Source organism: Pseudoliparis swirei, chromosome 15 (assembly GCF_029220125.1).
Source record: "Pseudoliparis swirei isolate HS2019 ecotype Mariana Trench chromosome 15, NWPU_hadal_v1, whole genome shotgun sequence".
NCBI classification, from domain to species: Eukaryota; Metazoa; Chordata; class Actinopteri; order Perciformes; family Liparidae; genus Pseudoliparis; species Pseudoliparis swirei.
This window is the reverse complement of record NC_079402.1, coordinates 14,196,378-14,214,087: the sequence shown is the minus strand read 5'-3', so window position 1 is coordinate 14,214,087 and position 17,710 is coordinate 14,196,378. Positions and strand designations below refer to the sequence as shown.

Genomic DNA, 17,710 nt, shown 5'->3' with positions numbered 1-17,710 from the left:
TACTTTGACATGACCGAGTCTCCCCCCCCCACAACCTTTTTTCTTTTCTCTCAATAAGCTTAAACTCTATTTATCCACAAACAAAAGATTTTCTTTGATAGGTTTCCCAGCAGCTCTTTGAAATAAAACCATTACCGCATTCTTTGTGCAATAATTGTCAATCATCCACATTAAATTGATAAGCTTTAAATGGACAGAATAATAGCTTAAATTGTTTTACAATGGAACAGCTAAGCAGGATAATTTGCTATTGCTGACATGCCCGCGGCTTTACTAGCTCCAGATAATGCCATAGGTTAATGCATAAATAAGCAAATCAAATCCATGCGTTACCCCAATTCAATTCATTTAATTCCTCTTTAATAAAGAAGCGGCCCCACCCCCTGTCCTTCGCCATTTACCTCGGATTTGTGCGATGAATGCTATAAATGTAAATCAATCTAGATGAGAAACAATCCCATTGAAAGAGCAGAGAAATTTCATCTGGGAAAAGGAGACAAATGTAGGAGGGGCCCGCTCATAAAAAGCAGCTGTTTCACAGTAATCTTTTTTTCGTGCCCTGTCACTCACCTTGCCTTTTCACTATCTCCTCAGCTACAAAAAAACCTCCTTCATTGTATTTAGTTGCCATATCTTCTTTCTCATTAAATTGCCATAATCCATATTCGTCCAGCGAGAGAGAAAAAGAGAGAAAAAGAAAGAGGGAGCACAACCTGCCCCCTTTTCGGACAATCCCCTTGTAGTTGTTGGAGTGAAAAGAGGAGTGCATGGATGTCAAATTGCCCTCAAAACACCATGAAAGATTGATTTGCAGCACTTTTCAGGGCCCTGACATTACTTGGAGGGGAGCTGAATAGGAAACCTGTGAGCCGGGGATGGAATAAAGATGTCCTCTCTGCTGGAAAAGAAGGAAAACTGCCCATTTAGCCCCAGTCCATCAAGCCCGAAAAATAGGCAAGAGAGGAAAAAACACAGTGGACTGTGACTATAGAGAAGAAAAGGGCCGTATATACTCATCTAAACGTTGTCACAATACCGAAGGGGCTCCGAACAACCATGAATATTAAACCGCTTACCTCAACAAGGGCTTGAAAAAGTGAACCACGTCAAAGCAGCTTTGCATTTTTTGCATGTGAACAATGCTATAAAAAAACTCCACGTCGAGCTTGTTTCCATTCTTGTGATTCCCGCGCTAACTCCTCACAAAAAAAATTATTACTACCACATGAATAACAAATGCATGAGAAAAAAATGGGCGAGCAACTCCCAGACTCAATGACCCACTTGTGCACAGAACCATTATCACTCCAACTTCCAGAACATTGTCTTTATTCTCTGTGTACAACCTGACACCTGGTTGCATTATGGTTTTTTTGTTATAAATACAGACATGTTTTTTCGTGAAATCGTTTAATTTAATTGTATTTTACACTTCATTGCATTTGTACAACTATTTCTGGCTTTCCATGCGCGTAAAACTTTCATCATATGTTTCTTCACTCTAAAATATATGTAACGACAGTTCAGACATTTTCAGCGTCGCAAAAAAAATGTTGCTTTAATTTTGACACTTTAAATGCAGATAACACCTAAAATGAAGTTTGGGCAACGGTTATCCTCTCTAGTGGGTCGGCTGCGCGCCTTGGATGTCTGCTGGTGCGCTGCAGCGGGCAGCTCCTCGCGGCGAGGGGTGTGTCATTAATAAGTTATTAGACAGGGGTCACACTGGCCACTTATATAAAGAGACCCTGCGCAGCCGGGCAGGGCAGCTTTACGCACAGACGGTTTGGAGCAGAAGGACGCACTGAGGAGCAGCTCTACTTTCCCTTTTTTTTTCTTCTCAAATCGCTCCATTTGCAGCTGCAACCGCTGTTGTCACTTCGCAGGGTTCTTCTTTTTTTTAATTTGCAACATGGGCTCCGTGCTACCCGCCGACGCTTTGGTTCTCAAGTCTGGATTTAAGTGTCCGAGCCGCTCGCTGTCCGACGTGATCACCTCGGACATCCTGCACAGCTTCCTGTACGGCAGGTGGAGGAACGTGCTGGGCGAACACCTGGCGGAGGAGCGGCAGAGCGGCAGCCCCAAGACCGCCTTCACCGCGGAGGTGCTGGCGCAGTCCTTCGTCGGAGGTAGGCTGACACGCTGGTCCATGTGATTTCACTTGAATGTTATCATTGAGCTGTGCGCGTTTGGAACTCGGGGTTGTAATAATGTCAAGGATATATTTAGTTAAATGTGTTTTTTTCTTATTTTATTACAGATTTAATGAATCCTGTATAGCCTATATTTATTTTCCAAATAATGTGTTTAGTTTTGATTGTATCACCTTTTACTTTATTTGTTCACTGACATACACATTTGGGCATTTAGTCCCAATAATATAATCTCCTATATATCCTCCTCATTCAAAGGAGACTATACCTCGCCCAGGAACAAAACACATTCCACTGCCCGTCTCCCACATTTATTTCCCAAAGTTTCTCTCACTCAACTTGTTGCTGTTTTCTCCATTTTCCCTCGTTTGCTGCTTTTATTTCGACTCATTTAAAGCGTTAACTCTTTCATGGCGCTGGCACCTCGCGTTTCGAGGCTTGTTAGGCGTGTAGCTGCCGCTGATTGAAAGACGCAGGGCATTAAATTCATTTGGTTAACTTTGTGCTTGACCTGGGAAAGTTTCCACTTAAACCTCGAGGAGAGAAAGCTTTCCTTTCTTTGAGACGTCCCGGGTTTTTATCCCGCATTCATCAATCTCCGGACAGTCTCTTTTCCTCTCTTGGCAGCTATGGGGCTCCGGAGCTTTTCTCTTTCTCTCTCCTTAAAAGATTTGCTGTTCCTCGCATAATGCACCGTGAAGGGTAAATCTAATGCTATTCATTGCATGTCAACCTTCTAATCTCCTTTCCATTTTTTTGTTGCAGAAATTCCTGAGTCTTTTAAACAAGTCCTCATTTCATTCAGCGCAAATGTATTGCAACAAAGTTCTTGAAAGGATAATGAATTTGGAATTAGCCGTTTCTTTTCCAGTAAACTTTAATGAATATCACATCTGAAGCATGACAAATTGCTGGACCCTGGGCAATAGAGGACCATTTAACCCCTATTCGGCCGGGCTTTTTGCGAAGCCTAAAAAAAAAAAAAGATCTTTGATTTTGACATTAAAGAAGCGCACGATTTCCCCCCTTCTTTTTCCCCCTTTATGATGGGGATAAAAAAAGCTTTCCGAGGGGGTTTCTCTGCCCAACAAAAACTTTCAATTCAACTAGTTAATCGAATTAAACGGAGGATAAGGTGTAGCGTAATATTTCGTGACTAAAATAAGATCCAGTCCATTAGCTGCTTTCAAGGCTTTTCCAGCTCTCCTGTTGCATGAGGCGCATTGACATGACTCCATGTGCTTATTGGAACTGCCTTTTGGTGCAGTTGTATTGCACATATCTTAATGCAGTCTCTATTTGAAACATCTATCCATATTTAGCTTCCATTTAACATGCTCACGTTTCTTATTTCTATTTGCAGAGGTGCAGAAGCTGTCCAGCCTGGTGCTGCCCAGTGAAGTGATCATCGCCCAGAGCTCCATCCCTGGAGAAGGTCTGGGCATCTTCTCAAAGACCTGGATCAAAGCGGGGGCCGAGATGGGCCCTTTCACAGGGAGAGTCCTGTCCCCTGAACACGTGGACCTGCTCAAGAACAACAACCTCATGTGGGAGGTGAGCTCAGACTTAAACTACAGACTTAATTCATTCAGCTTGCAGCACGTGATGCGTAAAACACGACCAAGTTCAGCCGATCCAGAGTCGGTGTTTTATAACTTACTCTCGATATTTACGCGTTTTTTCTCGCTGTTGTGCGCGCTCAGGTGTTCAACGAGGACGGCACGGTGCGCTACTTCATCGATGCCAGCCAGGAGGACCAACGCAGCTGGATGACTTACATCAAGTGCGCCCGGAATGAACAAGAGCAAAACCTGGAGGTGGTGCAGATCGGCAGCAGCATCTTCTACAAGGCGTCGGAGGTGAGAATGGACTCGAGTATCTTGTGATACTAGGCCGTGAGTGGCTTTATGGGATCTTACTGGCCATGCTATGTAAATGCCCTTTAGAACAGCGCCGTCTGCCGGCCAGAGGAGGGATGATTGGATATGTGATTTCTGTAATATAATACAGCTATATATATTCATTGTCATGTTGCACCAGCCACAAAGCCACATGCTCATCAGCTGACGTGTGCCCTCTTTCCTCAGACTATCCCGCCAGACCAGGAGCTTCTTGTCTGGTATGGAAACACCCACAACACGTTCCTGGGAATCCCTGGAGTTCCGGGGATAGATGAAGAACACCTGAAGAAAAGCAGGAATGGTGAGTGCAGGCACGTGCACAGATAGAGCCCTAGTGGTGCTCAAGCACCAGCCCCTTTGCCCTGGATGAGTAAAGTGCCCTTTTTGCTGGAGACACATTTTTTTTATTCATCCGTATTTAAGAATAAAAGTTACTCTTTCTGTCATCAAGTCCCCCCAAATGTGTTTTAATATCCGACGGGGCATTTATTTGAGTTCTTGTGAGAATTTCGCCTAGACCCGCTCCGCGGCGCTCACGAGCCCCCCCTCCTCTCCCCCGCCGCGCCCCTCCCTCCTCCACTTCCTCCTCCGCGCAGTGCTCCTCGCGCCACCGAACGGCTGCACCTCCTTCTCCTCTTACCCGCAGCATCAGACACACAGATCCTGACGGTGTTTGTCCCCTAACGTTGTTTTGTGATAAATCAACCACAACATTAGCGCTGCTGAAAACATGACGTCACAACTGGTCCGACGTTTCCTAAAAAAATAAACAAACAAAAACTCCGTGATTTCAAAGCCTCGTCCAGGTGTTTACTGACGTTAGTTATGTTTAGAGAATAGAGAGAGAGGAGAGAGAGAAAAGAGAGAGAGAGAATTCTTATTCCGTTCTATTTATCAGGGGCTAGTCTAGGATTTGCGTGGCCAGACTGAAAAAAAAATCATACGGCCTCTGGTATTGTTCAGAGGGCCGGGCCAAATGTGGAGGCGGGCCGCGGGCCTTAGTTTGAGGACCACTGCTCTTGGCTGTTGATGTCTATCAATATCGCTCATTTTGAAAATGACGTAAGAGGGCAATACGGATCCGTATCAGACCAGCGAGGAGGGCAATACATGGCTGGCATGACGACCCATTAGCCGATCAGAACGCTTGTACTGTTGTTGCTATAGATAATTCATCTTTATTCATAAAGAAAATGTAAGCTAGCTGTCTGATGCTGCCCAGAGGAAACGCAGGTCGAGGACAGCATCATCAGTGTAATGCATGCTTAGGCTATGCTTCAACTCCGTCAGAATTTTTTTTTGGCATTGGTGGCCCAGATACTTTTACGGATCAATATCTGCATCATAATTGTAAAATATATCAAAATACAGATATATCTGAGCGGCAGCACCCATCTGAGACAAACTTAATCTCACCTCCCTCTTTTTTGTCCCCTCTGCCAGAGGACTCCCACTCCTGCGAGGGCCCTTCCTCTTGCTCCCCGCCCGCCCCCACGATCACCGCCGGTCGGATGCGCTGCGTCATCTGCCACCGCGGCTTCAACTCCCGCAGCAACCTGCGCTCCCACATGCGCATCCACACTCTGGACAAGCCGTTCGTCTGCCGCTTCTGCAACCGCCGCTTCAGCCAGTCGTCCACCCTCCGAAACCACGTGCGCCTGCACACCGGGGAGCGGCCCTACAAGTGTCACGTGTGTCATAGCGCCTACTCGCAGCTGGCGGGCCTCAGGGCGCACCAGAAGAGCGCGCGGCACAAACCGGCGGCGCACGCAGCTGAAGCGTCGTCCAAAGTGTCTCCTCCTCCCCCACAGACGACGGCTATGTCCCACCACCAGATGCCCCTGGTGCACCACATCCCCACCATGGTGCTATGATGACACGCGGAGGGACAGTCATGCAGAACAACGATGCACTTTAGGTTCTAGCTGTAGTGGAGAAGTAAAGGAGACGCTAATGGGACAGGCCTTCACAGGAAATAAAGGAGTTGATGTGATAACAAAGCATCAGACGTTTAAATATATTGCCTTATTTGTATTGCTTGTTTATTTCGCTATATTGTGATCAGAATTCCAGCAGAAAGATGTTTTAATTTGTGTCTGTATTTTGGAAAGATGAAAATATGCTGAAAAACAACACTGAAGATTTTACAAAAAAATTGTTATTATCTGTGTAATCTTTAAACCCGTGTCATGTACATCACCACAAATGTGAGACAAAACCGATATTTTCTACATTTTTTTATTTTGCATCACATCCTCGCCAGCTCAGGTGAAAACAGTCAGATATTTGTAGAGTAAGTCGACACTAAGGGACATGGCCATCGGTGTACATTGTTTCAGCTGCATCCTCACTGTAAACTGAAATTGTCACTTTAATCTTGCACAGACTGTATTCTATACTGTTGTGTATTGGTCAAATTGTATTGAATGCTATACTGTACATGTGAATGTAAAAACATTTGTGCTTTCTTCTATTCTAAATAAATATAAGATATAACACATGATGGTAATTATTCTCAGAAGTCACCCATCAAAAAACAGATGCTGCTGCTTTCCGGGCATGTATATACGATTCAAGATTATATACGTCTTTTCCTAATCCTTCATGGATATCATATATATATATATATATATCGTATATCACTGCAGTACGTTGGAAATACAAATAGGAATGAATCCATCACTTAAATAATTATATTATGAGGAATTAACCATTGCTGAGAAACAGGTTCTTGAAATAATATAAAGGTTTGTTTGTTTCTCATACCAGTAAAATACGTAAAGAAAGGTCTATAAACAAACCTTCCTTCCATTATCTAAACTGACTGTTCTGCATCATGGGGGATTTTGACTTTCTCAGTTGGCGACAAGTCAAGCAGAGTAAAGCAGGTGGTGGGGTCAAACACTGGACAGGTAAACAGCACATTGGCTCAGTGCCAAAGGCTTCCTCCCCCCCCCCCTTCTTAGTGTGTCTGCCCTTTGATAGACTTGCAACTTGTTCAGGGTTTACCTGGCTGCTGTTTCTCAAGGATTTACATATCCGTTTCTTAGAGAAATGGATTTTAATCTTTCGTTTTACTTTTCTGAAATGTTGTGTATTCTCTTTTGAGTTAACATACTGTCAGTGTTCTTGTTGTGTGATGTCTGTGGATGCACGTTTTGGTGTTTTGATGAATTGCCAGATGGACCAGTTTTCCACCTTTGTGGACAATAAAGTTGTCTTCATCAAAACCTTTTAATGCTTAGAAAAGTAGAAATTAATAGTTAATATATAACAAAACGGAATATTTTATGTTTATCAAAGAGGCGGACATTCGGAAAACGTTTTAATCGTACACACTACATTGTAAGTGAGTGATGAACAAATCAGTGTTCTGTCTAGCTGCTATCAGAAGGTACTTGCAGTTGTTTTGTCTTCCACAGGGTGGCGCCAGATAATCAGAAAAAGAGAGTCTCGTAAAAGAAAATTGAGCCTTTCCTAGAGAAACAGTGTGGACTTACATTACAGAGATAATGACATGATCTTCATAACCACATACACAATTCATTGGATTAACTTGCTGTATTGACCTCGTTGTATTTATTCCATATACATAATTGGTAAACAGGAGATACGCCATTTCTGAGCCACTGCTGCACATGTCTTCTGTCAGACATTATCCAACTTCCAAACAAGGAGTTTTCAGATAAGTCATCATTATAATAAGTACAGAGCAACCAAGATCAACATACTGCAAGTTAATGAACTTCAGAAATAAATAAGGTGGAGGGGAAATGTGGCCATCTCTTCTGTCCAAAAGGAATTAAAGAGGATTTTGACTGGATGTTGTCTCATCATTAGAGATTGTCCACACTTTTGAACCTGCACCTTGAAGAAAAAAAGACAGTTTAGCCATCACATCGACATTGGTTCATTATCTCAAATTAGTTTTATTTCCCAGCTGGGAGCACCTTGACACTGGTATAGTCATCCTCTAGTTGTTCTGTCCTTCTTTGAGGAGCCACAGCAAGAAGTTATCCACGCAGCGGCATTGCGCAGCGCTGAAGGAAGGAAGAAACAGACAGGAATATGTATATTATCTGTTTAAAGTATCAGTGGCACTGCTCCTGAGATCATGTTGTGGCAGGTAATCTGATCCCAACCCTATCAGGTTTAACCCGCTTACACACAATCCTACCCTGCATTTTCATGTTATAGTCTCTAGTTGATACAAATGTATTTCTCACCACAGTGAAAAATAATACGGCTGTTTATTGGGTAAAGATGTCATTCAATAACATCTAGTTAATAAAACCTTTTTTGCAACAAAAATTGCCAGTTTAAATTGTATGAAAAAGTTTGAATACTTACTTACCAGAGAATATTAGTCAAAGCATAGATCCAAATGAATTTCTTCCTTATGAGTTAGTCTTAAAGTAGTCCGTTCCAATGTGATCCAACGAGCGTTTATTCTGTAACAGAGACTCAAACTCACTGACTGATGGGCCACCACACAGATACAGGAAGTATAGTATTACCGTTATGTCTTTTCCTTAATGTTTCCTTTGCATGTTTGTTTCAAAGACATGAAAATGGTGAACAAAGACATATTGCCACAAACAGTAATTAATATAATAATTGTGTCCACGTTTATCTTTTTCAAGTCATCTTTTCATGTGTATACATAGTGTATATTAGAATATGTATATATCCATCATGAGCATTTAGTTGCAATAACAACTGCAATCAAAGACAAAAGTACATTTCATTCAAAAATATTGTAACATTGAAAAGATACATCGAAAATAATAGATATATTAATAATATTATATATAAATTTATATTAATATATTTAGTAAAAATACAAGAAAATCAGAATCAGCCTCGTGATAATGTATCTAAATTAAAAAAGGGCATATATTATGGCCAAGAGATGGTTTCATCATAATCAAGAGGAAAATGTATCTTAAAAGCCGAATAGATTGAGTTGGACTCGATTGGCCGATGATGCTGTGATCTGTTCGTACAGTCTTGAGCGATGATGCTGTGATTTGCAGTACAGTCTGGTTGACTCACCGCTACTGCAGGATTGTTGTCATTTTTTCTGTGGCTATCTATCGGCTCTAGCTAGCCGCTTGATTTTCTCACCAACATACTTTGATCCAGCAGGTGGGTCACAGTTTATGTCAACACGTGTTACCTGAGCCAAGCTCATTTCATCCTACAACGAAAACACGAGTTTATAAAAGTAACCACCTGTTGTCAGAAATAAATGTCGAAGCTAAAAGTTGAGAGCAAATGTCAGCTAACAGCTAGCTAGCTGGCTAGTTTAACGTTAGCTTGATGGGCATTTCTGCTAGCATAGTTTGAAATGAAACTTACAAAGTACAAACAAACGCACGCTCGCCATCAGATCATTATCTATGCGTCGTGTCATAAGTGACCAGAACATCGAGACAGTCTGCTTTCAGTGTAAACACAGGAACGTGTGATGGGTTTTAACTGTTATGCACATGCGACAACGATGTCCATGTTAGGTCATCTTCACCCGACGGGCTGTTTCTTCAAAGAAGAGCTGCTTGCACGCGCTCGTTGAGTTAGACGAGGGTGCCGATTATTTCTTATCAAGTGTCGTTTCCGTGCATTTCACTAACGTGATGCGCTGTTTGAGCTTTTAATTGAGGACGCCCCACGTTAACGTGGCTCTTTTCCACCAGCAACTCGGATGGTGTGCATTTCCCTCAAACCCTCCTTTTGAGTTTCCCTTTCCTCGTGCAGCGCAGTGGCCGAGGAGCCTTCATGGAGAAGCAGAACAGTGATCGCTTTAATAAGCTGCTCGGTGCTGTCCATGTATTGAAATACACACCGGTGGGCTCAAATACCCGTACAAGGTGGGACCTCTAGTTATTTTTGGATGGTGTCACAATAACCTTAATGATTGCAGGGTTTTTTCTTTTAAAATATAATATATATACTTAGTTATATGTCTTATTTCTATAAGTATCCCCCCCCGATAGTTCATATAAAAACAATTTAGTGATTAGATGTTTTTACTCAAGGTCGAGTCGGTATTTCTCTGTGCTACACACAGTGAAGGTTTTTTTTTCAAGCGAAATTACGTGGAGAGTCTGTTATTAATTTAAAATCTGGAATAAAAGAAAACGTTTCAAACTTATCGGTGGAATATTATTGCTAAGAGTAAAAACAAATACTGACTTTAGTTATTTTGCAAGACCTAGCATTTTTTTTAAATCAGTCAAGTGCATCTAATCCGATTTGAGTTCAGGTCATGGCTTTATTATTTTGACAAACGTAGAGCTACTTAAGCGGAAACTAGACATTACATCACCTCCATGTACATGTGATGTGTGTGTTGTACACAGGATGTTAGGATGGAGTGTGGCCCAGTCCTGCCGGACAGCCTGGTGTTGGAGATCTTCTTGCATCTTCCCCATGATGATGTGCTTCAAGCAGGTCTGACCTGCAGGCAGTGGCTGGCTGTCTCCAGAGATGAGTTCCTTTGGAGGGAGCTGTTCTACAGCTACTACCGCATCCCGCGTTCGGTACCCCGACACCCAGGTAAATAATCTTTTGTTCAACAGAAGAAATCAAAGTTAGTTGTATTCAGTTCAAAACAAACAAAAACATTAAAACCAGCTTTGAGTGCAGATATTGAGAGGCCTGTTGTCGGTTTAAATAACCTATATCTTTCTTTGTGCAGCGGCGGTGTCATGGTACAGGGAGTTCAGGCGCCTGTTTGACTGTATCCCCTGTGTGGAGGTTCAGACGCTGAGAGAGCACACGGACCAGGTCCTCCACCTGGCTTTTTCTCACAAGGGTCACCGCTTTTCCTCCTGCTCCAAAGACTGCACTGTTAAGGTAGAGATTAAAAGGTTATTGAGGTTACCTTCAGCCCGGAGCTTTTTTCCCCCTTCTGCCAGCGTGAAATGTGATTGTGTTTACAATTTGGTTACTTAACTTTAGTAGAGCTTTTCTTTTCTCTGGTTAACTGGTAGTCCAGCTTCAAAGTAGGCCAACACACTTTTAAGGGCCCAAGTGAGCTCCAACAAGTGAGCTCCAACAAGTGAGCTCCAACAAGTGAGCTCCAACAAGTGAGCTCCAACAAGTGAGCTCCAACAAGTGAGCTCCAACAAGTGAGCTCCAACAAGTGAGCTCCAACAAGTGAGCTCCAACAAGTGAGCTCCAACAAGTGAGCTCCAACAAGTGAGCTCCAACAAGTGAACCTAAAAGTTCAACATGTTACACGTGTGTTTCACAAATGTAAAACTAATCTCTTTGTGTTCTTATTTATTGCCCCGTTTATTTCTCCAGGTTGTAAATACTCTTTATGAGTTTCATTAGAACTTTAATTAATCTTAATCTTAATTCAATCATATTTTTTAAATGTTGGACCTTTTCTGCTGAGAAGCAGCTCACCTTGTGAATTAGAGACCCGCAAAACAGCTGATTTTAAACTCCAATCAATAATTTGGCAAAAATAGGGTCAGACTAAAAGTAACCATAACACTTTTTTATCTAGTCACCTCCTTGGCGTTCATTCTCCCTACATGGATGACGGAGCTGTTATAATGCTGATGATTTGACATGAGTCTGGATTTCTTGGTTCTTTGAAGCTTTAAAATGAATCTGGAGCTGTCAAAGCAACAAGTGATGAAACACAAATCTGAAGCAAAGCAGCTTATTAACAGCTGGATCCAGACATTTTAGGGTGAAACACAAACATTTTTATATTGCATGCTTTCTCAGATTCAACATTTAAAAAAGGAATATATATATTCCTGGTTTTAGATGAGAACAAGCAGGTTATTGAGAAGTCATTATGATCTGTTGCCTATCCATGGAACAATGTACTAAACTCCACTCCTTAGATACTGTCTACCATGGAGCATTGAGGTTCATAACTAATCTTAACCCTTGTGTTGCCTTCGGGTCATTTTGACCCGATTCAATATTTAACCCTCCTGTCGCCTTCGGGTCAATTTGACCCGATTCAATGTTTAATGTCGGTGTTCTTTCGGGAGTCAACAAACAAACATAAAGTACCTCACACTTAAACTTGGAAAACAATATTAATTCTAATAATTTTCTGGAGATTTTAATAGCTGGGGTCATATTGACCTCAAGGGTAAAATAACAGGAGGGTTAGACATTGAATCAGGTCATATTGACCCGAAGGCGACAGGAGGGTGAAACATTGAATCGGGTCAAATTGACCCGAAGGCAACACAAGGGTTAAGGCTCTGACTCACCATTGCTCCCTGTATGCTAGGGTTGGTTGGACTCCTCTGTTCATCCGCAGACAAAATCATTGGCATGTCCTTATTTATAAGGCTATTCTACACATTCTTCCATCGTATCTTTGTACTCTAATTCAGCTGAAAAATCCTGGAAGCTACCATCTTCGCTCTGTGACCTCTGCTGAAGGCCTCCTCTTGCTCTCCGTCCCTCATGTCCGTTTGGAAATGGGAAAAATAGGTTTTAAGTTTGCTGCTCCTGCGGCTTGGAATTTGCTGCAGACAGACCTGGGTCTCCGGGAGCCGGTCTCCTTAGGTGTTTTTAAAAATAGATTGAAAATATTGGAGGGAAATTCATCGAGCTGTCGATGTTTTATATGACGGAGGTATGTGCTCCTGTGTAAGCTGGGTTGTGTGACTTGAGTCTTAGTTTTGGTTTTATTCATGCTGTGATTTTGTTTTTCTCTTCTTTTTTATATATTGTCTGTCACTGTTTTATGTTGTATTGTATGGAACTTTGTGTGACGTGCTGCTGCTGCTGTCTTGGCCAGGACACTCTTGTAAAGGAGATTTTTAATCTCAATGAGGCATTTCCTGGTTAAATAAATGTAAAAAAGAAAATAAAAATAAAAATAATAACTAAACAAAAACTAATTTCTGTGAGAGAAAAAGACAACCTGAACTAAAATATGAGTATTAAAAGACCAAGAGAGCCAGAGCATGTGTCATTTAATTCAGCATTAACACGGGAAGTGTATTATTTGAACACTGATCAATTATTAACTTGCTTTGCTGAAACTTGTTAATGCAATTTCTGCTTGTTGAGAAACTTTCGTACGGTTTCATTTTCACAGCAGGTTTATGATGATCACTGTCTCCTGCATGTCCATTGGAGCTCCCCGATCAGCAGATTTCCACTAAACCCAGATGCAACATGTTAGGGAAACTCCCCGTTGACAGGTGTAAGCAGTAACCTCTGGTTACATATAGATGTAATTACAATAAACCCTCTTTATAAATGATCTGATCCCTAAATGTGTCACCACCATCTGCTGTTTTCCTTCTTATCATCCACTCACTGCTTTTCAAACCTGTCCTCTGGCTTCTTGTTTGCAGCTATGGGACACGGAGCGGCTGGACGGTAATATCTCGATGGTGCACAGCTCCAGCATGCGGGAGTTTAACTGGGGCTACACCCAGTTCTCCCAGTTCAACACTGACGACACCCTGCTGCTCGTGTCTGGTGTCTATCTGGGCCCACATCACTCCTCGTCGGGGGAAATCGCTGTGATCAGTCTGGGTAGGAACCAAAACACCCCCTCACATTTGGTCTTTCCTTAACTAAGAGTTAGTGTGTGCGTTTCAAACTCTTCCGTTCCCCCCATGTCTTTAAACACTGCAGACAACTACACGCTGTTGTCGCGTGTGAGCAACAAGCCGTACGATGTGTTCGGCTGCTGGCTGAACGAGACCCACTTGATCTCGGGGAACTTGCACTGGATCGGCAACATGACGTCCTGCTCGGTGCTCTGGCTCAACAAAGCCTTCCAGGTGAGACCCGGCGCAGCAGCTAAAGCCTCTTTGGTCAAGCCGGTCACAAACACGTTTGGTGGAGAACAAAAACAAAGACGCACTCAAGGTCTCTTTTCTCCCCCCTTTACTTTCTCCCATACAGGATGTTGAATCGGAGAACGCCAACGTAGTCAAGCGCCTTTTCAAGATCCAGAACGTCAACGCCAGCACCATTCGCACGGTGATGGTGGCCCACTGCCGTCGTCACGACACCCCGGATTTGCTGCTGGACTACGAGGCCCAATCCCAGGCTCGAAGGCAGAAAGGGCAGCAGCAGCCGCAGCAGCACCAGCCCCTCCTCTTTGATCTGGGAACTTCCGGCAGTGAGGAAGACGATGAGGGCGCGGAGAGGGGCGAGGAAGCAAGGCTTCCCAGGGCTCACTTTGCTAAGCCCTCCATCTCAGGCATGGATCATGTTATACAGGTGAGTGGGAGATAAAACTCAAGACCTCTTGATGCTTTAAAAAAATCATACTGTTCTTCATTCCGCCTCTTTTTTGTGCTTCTCTTCATCCCTGTTAGAGTTGTAAAACTGTAGGGCGCACGGAGTTGGCGATTGAGAGCCACGTGGCTAAGGTCATGGGCAAAGCCCACACGAAGGCCCCCGAGTCCAGCCTCATTGAGCCCTCTGAGCCTGGAGACGGAGAGGACAAAACGTACTTACTCTTCACCACCGGCAGCCTTACATACTCCCCTCACCAGATCGGTAAGTCAAGCTGAGGCATCAAAGCTAAAATATGAAGGAATAATGCCAGAATTTATGAAACTTTGTATCAGAAAAATTCCACACGATGCTGTCGGTGACTCACAGGGTCCTGTTTGCCCCTTTCTAGGTATTAAGCGGATCAAGCCTGACCAGATGACCACTTGTGGTCCCGTACTCGGGGAAGAGCGGAGTTCAGAAGCGTTTTTTGATTCCCTAGACCATGTTATTGATATCCATGGACACATCATTGGGATGGGCCTTTCTCCAGACCACAGGTAATACAATATGTATAGATTCGGTCTGCTTTCCAGTGGGCTCACATTAATGAACTGGAAAAGTGACGGCAACATCCAGGGCCAAATGCTGTTTTGCAAAAACAGGAGAAAATATGCCAAAATCTCATGTGATGTCTACCCAGGAGAGTGGAGGCTATTATATTACTGGAGATGTTCAGCTTTCACATATGGATCTAATGTTTGTGTTTTCTGTTTTCACAGATTTTTCAGCATAAAATCAACTTTTTTCAGATTTCTGTTTGGCATTGAATCATGAATTTACTTCTTTCATTCATCAGGTACCTTTATGTGAATAGCCGGGCGTGGCCAGCCGGGTGTGTGATCTCTGACCCCATGTCCCCCCCTCCCATTGCCGAGGAGATCGACCTGCATGTCATCGATCTGAAGAGTTTGAGGGAGGAGAGAAGGAGCCTGCGCGCTCACCGAGCCTTCACGCCGAACGATGAGTGCTTCTTCATCTTCCTCGACGTCAGCAGAGACTTTGTTGCCAGGTTGGTGTCCAAAGAGCAGCTCTTCACATAGGCAGCCCTCGCCATTCATTTGCCTATGTTTTGCCATAAAGTTGTCATGTATGATAAGGGAATTGATATTGTAACGTCAACACAAGGCTTGTGTCGTAGAATCATCTGTGTTTCCATGGTAATGTTACATTGACAGAAGCGTCACAATGCTCCCGTGTTTACATGTGACGGGAATAATTTTAAGCACCTGTTGTCGTGTCATTTATTTACATTGTCTCTAAAGCACCGACACTCGCAAGATGTCGGAGATACACCTGCATAAAAATCAAAAATGAAATAATCGCTTGTTCCAGCCCCACTAATAACAGACTCTGTTTTGCCATAATGTTGAAATAATGATATCACGAAAGCTTCTGCTGATTACGTCTCTAATCTCCTCCCCGTAGTGGAGCAGAGGACAAACATGGCTACATCTGGGACCGCCACTACAACATCTGCCTGGCACGCCTGGCGCATGACGACGTGGTGAACTCGGTGGCGTTCAGCCCCGCCGACCAGGAGCTGCTGCTGTCTGCGAGCGATGACTCCACCATTAAGGTGTGGCGTTCGCCGCGCATGGTCCGCCTGGCGCAGGCCCCCACCCGGCAGCCGAGGCCCCGCAACCTCCTGCCGTCCTGGCTGAGCCGCAACAAGAACTCACCGTCTGCCGGCAGTGTGAATGGAAAACCATGAGTCAGGTTGGAAACCACGAAGCAGGGGGTGGGGGGGGGGAATAGTGTAGCGTAGCGTGACACCTGAGTGCATAAGAAAGACGTCCACACGTGTCGCTACCCAAGCGACGGTGTTTGTCTGTTTTTTATCTGTATGAACCGGTCCGGTGCACTTTAGGTGTAACGGGATGTGACGTCAACGCTGCAGAGACAAAACCTCGTGATCGCGGCTCATCTGAGGCAAAATGCTGTAACTGAGAATTACTTCAGAAATGTATTCTCTTATTAATGGATATGTCCAATTGATGTTTTGAGTAGAAACACCCGAGAACAAATTTTTCTGATAATTATACAACCATTTAAAACCAAAAGGGACGACGACAGTCAGCTGCTTTTGGTGCAGCCAGCCTTGGTTTTTAATTATTTCTTTTCCCATTGTTTGTGTCCCTTAAATGATCGATCTCTCTATGCAAAGTAGAATGATTGAGTAATTTAATCAAGAAGAGTCGATGAGGAACAGTTGGCGTGAAGCATGACTGAACAACATTTTTGTTTGTTTGTGTGGCTTATTGTTTTTTGGGCCTATATTATGTAGAAATGTATTTATACACCTTTATTCATTTGTAGCACAATAATGCACCCTTTAATTTTGTCAGGCTTTCTTAAGCGACAGATAAATCAGAAATTGGTCTCCCAGCTATTTTTTATTTAAGAAGAAAACATGCAGATGGATCACTTGGAACCTACGAATTTATGTCTTTTTGTGACATATTATACTGTGACTTTTAAAGACATTCTATGATATGGCATTATTTTCTGGCTCTTTAATACTATACTATTTTATTTCATGACATTTTTCACATTTGTTCAGACTTTTTTTTCCCTTTAAGACTTCATACTACACTATTGCTTCTTAATAACTTTCTTTGACAATTCTTTACAATGTTTATAATTTTACATTTTCATGACATTTCACTATGGATTTTGTTTTATGACATTTATTTATATACATTGACTTATTTCCGACTTTATTTCAATATCAACCTCTTTTTTTCACGAGCTTATCTACAATGAACTTTTTCGTGACTTAATGACTATTCCACGACACTTTAAACTAAGTTAACTGACTTATATTGTGATGACCCCTTCTGTCCACCAGGGGTCAGTGTCCTGTTTCCCGGCTCTTCTTTGTCTTGCAGGGTGTTGCTCATCAGCTGATGTTGTTTCCGGTTTTAAAGCTCAACACCTAAACTTGGAGCTTCTCTTCCTCGTCTGAGACGACTGCTGTTGTTTTGTTTGCTCTTGACATTTCCAAATATCCTGACTGTATACTTCAATAAATGTGTTGTCACTGTTGCTCTCGTCCGGTCACCCGTTTGTGTTTCAGCCTTCGAGCTGCGCTGTAACCACTTTTTTTACAACATACTATAGCTTATCTTTTTTGTTTTATAACATACAACACTGCCTTTTTGGCATTTTAATAGAATACTGTCCTAAAATTATTATTCTCAGACTTAAAAAAAAATACTAATCTATAACGAAAGGGCAATGATTTCTAATATTTTGCATATCCTATATTTTTTACAACATAATATACATAATTTCTTCATGAAATACTATACTACGACATTACTTTTTCTGGCATATTATGACTACGATGCAAATGTTCACTTAATT

The 17,710-nt window shown here is 42.7% G+C and overlaps 2 protein-coding genes across 2 annotated transcripts; both read left to right on the top strand.

The window, feature by feature from the left end:
- The first annotated feature begins 1,767 nt into the window (after window positions 1-1,767).
- LOC130205430 (PR domain zinc finger protein 12-like) lies at window positions 1,768-6,552 on the top strand. Its single transcript, XM_056432801.1, has 5 exons — window positions 1,768-2,129; window positions 3,517-3,707; window positions 3,857-4,012; window positions 4,241-4,355; window positions 5,498-6,552. The coding sequence occupies exons 1-5, from the start codon at window positions 1,913-1,915 to the stop codon at window positions 5,926-5,928; spliced, it is 1,110 nt and encodes a 369-aa protein (XP_056288776.1). The 5' UTR covers window positions 1,768-1,912; the 3' UTR covers window positions 5,929-6,552.
- Window positions 6,553-9,105: 2,553 nt separating this feature from the next.
- Window positions 9,106-17,389, top strand: fbxw5 (F-box and WD repeat domain containing 5). Its single transcript, XM_056431813.1, has 11 exons — window positions 9,106-9,202; window positions 10,417-10,612; window positions 10,755-10,912; window positions 13,405-13,588; window positions 13,691-13,839; window positions 13,964-14,284; window positions 14,383-14,566; window positions 14,694-14,841; window positions 15,141-15,353; window positions 15,770-16,060; window positions 17,233-17,389. Exons 2-10 carry the CDS (start codon window positions 10,426-10,428, stop codon window positions 16,053-16,055), a joined length of 1,830 nt encoding a protein of 609 aa, XP_056287788.1. The 5' UTR covers window positions 9,106-9,202; window positions 10,417-10,425; the 3' UTR covers window positions 16,056-16,060; window positions 17,233-17,389.
- The last annotated feature ends 321 nt before the right edge of the window (window positions 17,390-17,710 follow it).